Source organism: Acomys minous (assembly GCF_964271855.1).
Source record: "Acomys minous genome assembly, chromosome: 1".
In the NCBI taxonomy this organism is placed as follows: domain Eukaryota; kingdom Metazoa; phylum Chordata; class Mammalia; order Rodentia; family Muridae; genus Acomys; species Acomys minous.
The window spans coordinates 192,243-203,093 of NC_140483.1; the positions used below are offsets into that span (position 1 = coordinate 192,243).

General features: G+C 38.6%; 1 protein-coding gene across 1 annotated transcript; it reads left to right on the top strand.

The window, feature by feature from the left end:
* Positions 1 to 782: 782 nt before the first annotated feature.
* Positions 783 to 1,775, top strand: LOC311604408 (olfactory receptor 10C1-like; the record flags this gene model as incomplete). The annotated part of the gene is made up of 1 exon (XM_084794313.1): positions 783 to 1,775. The coding sequence occupies one exon, from the start codon at positions 783 to 785 to the stop codon at positions 1,773 to 1,775; it is 993 nt and encodes a 330-aa protein (XP_084650439.1).
* Positions 1,776 to 10,851: the final 9,076 nt, after the last annotated feature.

Here is a 10,851-nt window from a genome sequence, read left to right on the forward strand (position 1 = left end):
CAAATGCTGAGAGGAGGTATAAATGTGAGCCAAAAACAAGAGGTGGGGCCTTTGGAGACTTGGGATAGTTTTGGCTTTCATCGCTTCACTTTGAGATGCTGTTCTTCAAGATAAACCTCTTGAGGGAAGGCTTCTGAGCTCCAGGCTCTGACTGAGGTTCCAGGATCTGGTTGCTCTGGGTTCCAGCAAAAGGAATCCTGTGGATTAAGCCAGGAAAATCACTCTTCAGAACTGATATCCTTATGGTTTCATTATTGTGTTCTTTAATCCTCTTTTCCTATTGTTTCAGTTAGTTGGGTTATAAGTGAGGTACTCTCAATTAATAAGTTCGTAATAAAATATATTTGCTAAGAAAATTGAGCTTACAAAATGATTCGGTAAGAGATAAGTTTTTCTGGGTAATATTTATAAATAGGTAACAAGAAGAATGTTGGAAGAATTGGGACACAATTAATGTTTTTCTTTTCTTTTATTTGTATGATATCTTACTCTGTAAGTGAGGCTGAACTTAGGGCTACAGTAAGCCTTCTGAATCAGCATAGTGCTAGTACTAAAGGTACACTTTGACTAAACCCATGTATACTTGCTACAATGCTTAGTACACTTTGGAAAATCACCTGATGTGGTAAAGAGATAAAATAAAAGATATGAAAACCTGTGAGGATGACTTACTGTATCTAAGTTTGATTTTATGACTACAGGTAAAGATTTTCTCTCTAACTTAACTGAGCCTCTCAAAGTATTAAAATGATTAATATCCCTCATCTTCAAGGATCCTTCTAATGACTTGCTGTTCTCTCTTACAGAACATGAGTGTCAATTGCTCTCTGTGGCAGGAGAACAGCTTGTCTGTCAAACGCTTTGCATTTGCCAAGTTCTCTGAGGTCCCTGGAGAATGCTTCCTCCTGTTCACCCTCATCCTCCTCATGTTCTTAGTGTCCCTAAAAGGAAATGCACTCATAGCCCTTGCTATCTGCACCAGTCCATCCCTGCATTCCCCCATGTACTTCTTCCTAGCCAACTTGTCTCTCCTGGAGATGGGCTACACTTGCTCTGTCATACCCAAGATGCTGCAAAGCCTTGTGACTGAAGCGCGGGGGATCTCTCGGGAGGGTTGCGCCACACAGATGTTTTTCTTCTTATTCTTTGGTATAACCGAGTGCTGCCTGTTGGCAGCCATGGCCTTTGACCGCTACATGGCCATATGCGCCCCACTACACTATGCAACTCGAATGAGTCATGGCGTATGTGCCCATTTGGCAATAGTTTCATGGGGAATGGGATGCATAGTGGGGTTGGGACAGACCAATTTTATTTTCTCCTTGGACTTCTGTGGACCATGTGAGATAGACCACTTCTTCTGTGACCTTCCACCTGTCCTGGCACTTGCCTGTGGAGATACATCCAATAATGAGGTTGCAGTATTTGTCGCAGCAGTCATCTGTATATCCAGCCCATTTTTACTGATCATTTCTTCCTATGTCAGAATTCTGGTTGCAGTGCTGGTGATGCCTTCACGTGAGGGACGCCATAAAGCTCTCTCCACCTGTTCCTCCCACCTACTTGTAGTTACACTCTTCTATGGCTCAGGATCTATCACCTACTTGAGGCCCAAGTCTAGCCACTCACCAGGAGTGGACAAACTCTTGGCCCTCTTCTATACAGCAGTGACATCCATGCTGAACCCCATCATCTACAGTTTACGGAACAAGGAAGTAAAGGCAGCACTGAGAAGAACTCTGGGACTGAGAGATGTTCTCACAATGAATAGGTAACAGAACTCTGAAGAGCTGATAGCTAATAATAATGCATAAAAGTCCAAATTAACAAATAAAAATTGGTACATTCTTCTGTCTTATATTGAGTCTCTCCATAATTTTGAAGGCATTTCTGTACTTGTTGTTGTTTTCTAATTGCTAATTCTAAAATTAGGTCAAAACTAAAGAATGAAAGTAAAAGGCCTAATGATGTAGAGAGTTTTCATCTAGCATGACAATATAAATTGCCAAATTATATGTCAGAAATCTCAAAAATTATAGCCCCTGTTATCCTTATGACTTGTGATCTTTATTGAGAAATGTCTCAAATGACTCTTTATTTCATAGTAACTGTATAATGGGTCTTCATTCAGTCTATATCTCCATTTTTATTTAATAGTCCAACTTACTACAAGTTTCTGAATTCCTGTGTGAATTATTATACCAAAAGTTTAAAACCATTACAAAACACTGAACTGTTAAAATTTGAGACTATTTGCTTTAAAATAATAAGGAAACCATGAGAAATATTTTTAAGAGTTTCCATGACAGTTTCTAAAATAATATTAAATTATTAATATTTGGCAACTCACAGGCCACACAGGACTAAGGGTGCAGATAGACTAACTACAGTTATTTATTTCTCTCTGCCTTTTTCCAAGTCCAGTTCCCCATTATCTTTCCCAGATCTATAATGGAACACATACTGCAGTCTCTGACCCCCAACTCAGATTATGATGACTTCCACCCTTTCTTCCTCCAACTCATACTATCCTAGGCTCCAACATCAGCCAGCATTGCCTGGGAATCCTCAGCCTAAAAAGTGTAGTCTAACCATGGATCTTCAAGAATCTCTCCTTTCCACCAAATCCAATGTCCATATATCTCTCCAATTCTGTAAACAGATCAGTTGCTGAGGTCTCCAACTCCTTTCTACCCTCATCTCAAGCAGATCATGCAGACCTTCTCCTCTAACCCTCCACATAGATCCTCTTATCCCAGATCCAAGTCCAGATGGCTCTCCCTGGGAATCTGACAGCCAAGTGTGACTGAGAAGCAAATAGGCCAGTGAAGCAGGTAGGTGAGCTAAAGATGTTGACTCACCCAACTCTCCTCCATACCTCTTGGAGCCTCAGTTCACTCTCTGCCCATATTCCCCAGGGACTGTGATGATAGTCATGGTAAACAGCCAGCTTTCCTCCTTCTGGTGAACCATCCCTCCTAGACCATCCCCATTTCTATGTGTCCACCCAAACACCTAAAAACACATTTTATCCAAAACCTTCAATGGCCACTCCTATCAGGATCCAAGAATAATTTCTTACCAGGAAAAACACAGCCAACAATCGCTCCTAAGAATCAGAGAGAGCAACATAAACCAATGAATAAAGCACCCAGCCAACAAAAACAAGATCATATATCAGGAACTAAAACAATTTTCCAACACTGAGAAGCTTAGACTCTGATTTAAAATATAATAAATAAAAATCATAGGCTGGCGAGATGGCTCAGTGGTTAAGGGTGCCACCTGCTCTTCCAAAGATCCTGAGTTCAATTCCCAGCAACCACATGGTAGTTCACGACCATCTGTAATATGATGTGATTCCCTCTTCTGGTCTGCAGGTGTGCATGCAGGCAGAACACTGTATACATAATAATAAATAAATAAATCTTTAAAAAAACCTGTGGTACATATACACTATGGAATACTATTTAGCTATTAAAAACAAGGAATTCCCAAAATTTGTGGATAAATGGATTGAGATAGAAATGATCATAATGAGTGAGTTAACCCAGAAGCAGAAAGATTCAAATGGTATATACTCACTTATATCTGCATATTAGCCCAAGGGGCATGTCCCACGAAAGCCTTCACTTACCAGGAAACTGAGACAGAGGGGAGGACATTCTAGTGGGACTCCAGATGAGAGAATCATGGGAGAATGGCAAAGTAGAAGGATCCAGAGGGTCCTAGAAGCCTACAAGTAGAACATTATAATAGGCAGATTTGGGCTCAGGGGTTCCGCTCAAACTAAGGCACCAGCCAAGGACAATACAGGCGGTAAACTTTAAACCCCTACCCAGATCTAGCCAATGGAGAACACTCTCCACGGTAGAGTGGAGAGTGGGATATTACTTTCTCATGTACTCTGGTGCCTCACATTTGACCATGTCCCCTGGAGGGGGAGACCTGGTAGCACTCAGAGGAAGGACAGCAGGTTACCAAGAAGAGACTTGATACCCTATGATCATATACAGGGGGAGGTAATCCCCCTCAGGAACAGTCATAAGGGAGGGGAATAAGGGGAAAATGGGAGGGATGGAAGAATGGGAGGATACAAGGGAGGGGATAACCATTGAGATGTAAGAAGAATAAATTAATAAAGGAGAAAAAAACAAAGTAAAAAAAAAACCTCGGGAAAAATCACAGCAATTTGCCTCCACTAGAGCCCAGCAACCCTACCACAGAAGGCCCTGAATATTGCAACAGAGCTGAAGTACAAGAAAAGGACCATAAAATACCCTTTATGAAAATGATAGGGGTCCTTATAGAAGAAATGAATAAGTCCTTCAAAGAAATCTGTGAAAACACAAAACAGTGGAAGAAAATTAATAAAATAGTTTAGGATCTGAAAGTGAAAATAGTCAATAAAGAAAACCCAAAATGAGAGAAATCTGGAAATGAAAAATTCCAAGAATTTCAGAAAAAAAAGCATCACCAACAGAACACAAGAGCTTGAAGAGAGAATCTAAATCTAAGAATAATATGAATAGTGAAAGATGGGGAGAGAATAGAATCTTCTTAATATTTAGGCTTTTAATTATTTGTATATTCTACACTAGCAGTTCTTAAACTGTTGGTTGACCCCATTGGAAGTCACATACCAGATATCCTGTATATCAGATATGTATATTATGATTCATAATAGTAAAATTTAGTTATGAAATAACAACAAAATAATTTTATGGTTGGAGGTCACCACAACATGAGGTACTGTATTAAAAAGTCATAGCACTAAGGAGGCTGAGAACCACTTTTCTGGACACTAATCCCCTGTCTTATGAGTAAATGGCACATTTTCCCTCATGGGCTACATATTTATTGTTTCATAATTTCATTTGCTTTATAATAGTTTTTTTCCAAAACCTTCCTACAGTTTTTAAGCATTTTTTAAAAAGTTGTGGAACACGAAAGTCAGTAGGCTACTTTTGTAGTAGTAGCAAATAGATTGAAAGAGAGGCTAGGAATGTTACCTTAGAACCTTTACAAACCTACGTTTATTTGGGTTTCTTTAATGCCTATCCCTCCCTTCCAAACTACCTACCCTAGATAGGAGGAAAAGAAGTTAATGGGGACAGGAGAAGTAGACACTTTTAGACTCAGTTCCTTGGAGATATTCCACTATTGGTCATCAGCAGTCTTGTTAAACAGCAGGCAGCCAGAACCCGGAACCTTCAAGCATTCTCTGGAGCATTTCTCTCTAGGAGTGTCTTAAAGCAGAGCAATGAACAGCCAAACATTGCAAAAAACAAAATGCCAAGCCTCTGGTTTTGGGTCTGTACTAGGATATCATCACCTGGCATAGACCATGTCCCCACAGTAGACAGTTCCTCTTCTGGTGTACAAACACCACATATCCTCTCACCTGTCTGTTTCCAGCAGAAAAACACCTCACAGAAGTTTGTTTCACATCCTGCACTTGGGATGAAAATAAAAACACATTTACATCCACCACACATCCCCCTTTCTATTAAAAAAATACCCTTTCCTCTATCATTATTACACTACACACAATAAGAATAATTATGAGAATCCTTAAATAAAAGTTATATTTACAGTGTTTAGTCCATTTGTATTTGACAATCCTGGAGAAACAACTCTACTATTTCTCCTGTCCTAGTGAGTCATATCCTAGTGTCCAAAGTTTTCCAAAATCAATTTCTTATCATAACTTATGTTTATCAAACTAAAACCATGTTTTTAGATATTAACTAACTAAAGCTTAATTGAAATAATACTATGGCTACTTAGTCTTCATCCTCATCAGGGACTTAAGAAAGAAATATGATCTAATATGTAGGAAGTGCAGGCAATCAGCTTCCAAAAGTACAGAAATGACAGAGCGAGTTGACTGCTTGGACAGTCACAAAGGTTTTTCTGTATCATTGGAGCATCCAGTCTTCAGCATATTGTCCCTAAATATCTGACAGACTTTCCTGTGAAGCAAGAATTTTGAATTTTGCCCACCTAGTCTCTGCAAAGTTGGACAATAAATTTCTCAGTGTCATCCTGCTATCAGAAGTATAGATAAGAACAGTTTTTGTCCAATGGCTATTTTGCCAGATTTTTTTTTCATGCCCATCATCTTCACTGAAGTAAATTGGAGGTACTGCCAGGAACAGATGTGTGCCTCTGTCAGAAAGCCCATTATTGTTAAATTCCATATTCTGTAGCTCTCTGAAGTGTTTGAAGACCATATATATATTTACTATAGTGCACTATCATATCTGTTTATCATCTATCTATCTATCTATCTATCATATCTGTCTATCATCTCACTGTATTTAAATAAACAAGCATTACTTATTTCTAGCTATATACAATCTTCTAAACCTTAAGAACATATACAAAAGACTAAACAAAGCTTATTTCTGCAATTAACTTCACTAGTCTCTAACAAGACTACAAGTAAGATTTATAGGTGACTAACTACTGTCAAGGAATACCTTGAGTGGTTGTAGCAGTTATCAATAAAGTGCTGTTTAGCCAATCAACTGGGCAGAAGGACAGGAAGTGGAAGGCAGGGCTTCCAAGAGAGAAGGAGGAGCTGGGAGTTAACAGTTGAGAATAGACAGTTGGTGGAGAGAAGCTGCCATAGGAGGATTAGATTGGCAAGTGATTGGAATGTAGTAGGTTATGAGGATTAGAATCATTTATTTTAGTTTACTAGTAGTTTAGTAGCAGTTTAGATTCCGCCCAGAACAGTAATTGCAGCTTTAAACTACATTTCAGTCTCATTGTATCAGTTATTGGCTTCTTAGGCCATACAGTATTATTAAATGCAACAAACTACAAACTTGCATTTCCAAACATCCTGAACAGTTTACAATAGTTAGCTTTCATAAGACCAGAACTTTACATCACATTTTCAATTGAGCTGCATATGTCCAATACATTAAGCAGAAGTTGAACAAAATAATCTTGAATTTCAATCAATATATAAAACCTATGTAAAATATTTGAGGATAGTAGATTCAATAATCTGCCTTTTTCCCTATAATTTTGTATGAGCCCTCCTTTCCCCTAACACTAGATAGAATATAGAAGAGAGAAAGAAGGATAGAGAGGATAACAAAGAAATCCCTAAATATAACCCTTACTAACTTACCAACTCCCTAGACAATAGCAACATTGGTAAACCACCAAAAACATCCACCCCACTTATTTGGGAATGGGGGGGCATCATGATCTTAAAATTACCTTTTGCTTTATTGGAGTAAAACATCTTTTGGGTACCCCTAGAAAATTAGGTTATTGGCCAAGTGCTGGGAAAGTTAGCTATATCTTTTTCTGTCAAATCTTTATGGGAATGATTGTTTGGGATAGCCCTTTTAAAGTTGATCTGCATGCAAATTCTTGTGGAAACAGTTGCTTAGGCAGTCTGCAAGGCTGAGTCACCTGGGCTACATAGTTCACTTCACTGATATCTGGTCTTTTGCTGTGAAATTTTAAAAGTCTTGTATTATATATACAAATAATATATATGTATATATATATTGAATATATATATATGGAATTTGCAAGGTACACAAATCAGCAAAAGATAAATTTCTGTCCAAGTGTTGAGCAGGTGAACGGTATCTAAGCTTTTTATGTCTGTTTGAGCTGTAATTTCCATGCTGTATGAAAGGATGGCATGTCATGAGGACCAGACAGCCCACAAGATTCCCTTGCTATGTGAAGACATTGCTGTTTCATGTAGTAGGAGTTCTCAGGTCTAATTTTTATACATTTTTTGAAATAATATTGTTTCATTTCCTGTATATACATAACCACATCTGCATCTCAAAACTATTGCAGGTTTCCATTCCATTGTCAAAAGATCATTGTAGTATATTGGTTCTGCTAGTTCTGCAGTTTTCTTTTTATAATCCAGTATCTCTCAGCTGCTGCTATTCCTTTTCACCAACCTTAAGAAAATTTAGAGTCAACAAAGAATTATTTAATCTGTCCCTGGGGATCTTTACCCTTCCTTTCTGTTTAATAAGCATATTTTTAAGGTATGACTAGCTCTTTCTACAACTGCTTGTCCTATAGTATTGAGTAGTATAACAGTAATGTGCTTTATATTATAATATGCAAAGAATCTTCATCTTACTGGATACATATGCAGGGGCACTGTCAGGCTTAATTTGCACATGTCCCAATAATTGCCATTATTTCCAATAATCATGTCATTACACAATCAGCCTTTTCAGAACTTAAAGCAGTTGCCCATCAAAACCCTGAATATGTATCAATGGTGTGGTGTACATACCTTTGTTTTCCAAATTCTGCAAAATGAAACAGATCCTTCTGACAGATCTCATTCCTTCTGGTATCCCTAGGGTTACTCCCAGCATGCAATGGGGCTTGGTTATACAGAGAACATGTAAGACACTTTAAAAATATTTCTTTGGCTTGTTGGTGATATAGAATTTGTCTTTAAATATTAACTGTTAACATGATGTTTTTCATGAAATTTTGAGGCTTTGCCCTTGATGAAACTGTCACAGCTGAGCAATGTTATCTCCTGCATTAATTTGCATACCATTTTTACATATGCCATGATTTTAATTTCTTCCTTAAAATCCTCATGTGTACTACCTGGATGCACAGTAAAGCCTTGAGAACTTAATCCGCTCCTTTCCAGGATTATTCCTAGTGTCCCTGAAGGTAAAGAACCACAAACACCAATGGTTATTTTGCAACATCCAACCTTTGGGAATCATGTAAAAGCCTTCAATAGCATGCATTAAATCATTAATACCTAGTTTTCCTCTTCTTTCCAGCTTGTTACCTTTTGGCTGAGCAAAGAAAGACAGCTTGTATTGTTTGCTGTGAGGTCTCAATCTAAGAGGCCCCTTGTTTTATTTCCCAATGGCAATAGATTAACTCATATGTCTGTCTTGGATTTGCAACCCATAGACCAATGTTCTCAGTTCCCACAGCAGCTACAATACTCTGGGAGTCATACCATTACCATTATGGCCAGAATCTCCTTGTTCTCATCTGAGTACCATTTTCTCCAGAGTTAATGCACCGGTTATTTTGAAATCTGGAGATTTTAACCTTACAATTTACTTGTAAATAGCCAATATTCAGTATTTACATTCTTATACACCATGCTGTGTATGAATGCCTGTCTGATCTCAGGGTCTGGTTGAGCTGAACTGAATCTATGTAAGAATTCTGTGAAGGCTTCTCCAGGGACTTGAATTACCTTAGTGAGTGAGGTGTTAGCTTTACCAGGCTCCTCAACCATGTCCCAAGCTCTGCAACATGACATTGTTCAATTACTTCATCTTCAGATCTGGTTTTGTTCTTGTAAGTCAGAGTAATGCCTTCACCAAGCAACTGATCTTTAACATTTATCCATCTTATTATTCATTGTTGTTATATTTTTTTGGCTTCTTTTATCCACCACAAAACCATTGTAACTGTTGACTAGCTTCTAATACAGCTGACACAAAACCCTTCCAATATTGGACAATCAGTCTATGGTGTGTATCCCAATTACTTAACATTTGTTTAACCAAAAAGAATGGATTCCATACTGTACAATAGACTCTTTAAAATGCTTTAAATCTAGAATTTCTACTGGACATAACGCCATCTCATCATGAGCCTCACCACTATCATTAGCAGGGATATGTTGCACAAATATTGAGAAAGCTGAAGGTGCCTGTGTAGCCCTAGGCAAATCCTCTAGCCATACACTTGGCTCCAGAACCCTTTTTCCCTTTCTGGCTTCATGTTCTTCCCTGTCCCCTTCCCCATGAGGGTGCATGGAACACCTGGTGCATAGAGCAGGGCAGGCTGGCAAGTGCTGAGAACTCCCATGTTTAGCCACTACTGGGTCTGAACACTTTTTTCCCATTTATCAGTGGTGCTATTTGCTTCCCAAGTGCTTTCCTCTCTATGGATAAACTGTCTTATTTCTCTACTAACTATGAAATCTCTTTCACTACTGTAGGGCTTAGTGAAATTTCTGGTTTCTGTATCTCGTCAGTCATTCTTCCAATCCTTTAAAAAAACAGAATACATCTTATTATTACATACCATTATTTTTATTTTATTTAATTAATTTATTCAGATAACATCTCAATTGTTTTTCCCTCACTTGTATCCTCCTGTTCCTCCCTTCCTCCTTCTTTGGCCCTATTCCCCTCCCCTAGGTCTGTGACTGAAAGGGACCTACTCCCCCACCATATGGTCATAGGCTATCAAGTCTCATCTTGGCAGCCTGCTTATCCTTTCTCTGAGTGCCACCAGGCCTCCCCAGCAAGGGGAAGTAGTCAAATAGTGGGCACCAGAGTTCATTTTAGAGTCAGTCCCCACTGTCCACACACTGTGGAGAATGTCCTTTCCATTGGCTAGATCTGAGTAGGGGTTCAATGTTTACTACATGTATTGTCCTTGGTTGGTGCAGTAGTTTGATCAGACCACTGTGGGTCCAGATTTGCCCACCATGATATTCTTCTGGATCTTTCTATGTCCTCATTCTCCCATAGTTCTCTCACCTAGAGTCTCAGTAGGAAGTTCTCTCATCTATTCCAACCTCTGGTAAGTGAAGACTTTCACTGGATACGCCTTTTGGGCTAGTGCCCAATTATAAGTGAGTATATAGCATCTGAGTCTTTCTGAATCTGGGTTGACTCACTCAGTATGATAATTTCTAGTTCCATTCATTTGTCCCCAAACTTCAGGATTTCCTTGTTTTTAATATCTGAGTAGTATTCCATAGTTAAATGTACCACAGTTTCTTTATCCATTCTTTGTCTGAGGGACATTTTGGTTGTCTCTAGGTTCTGGCTATTAGAATTAGGCTGC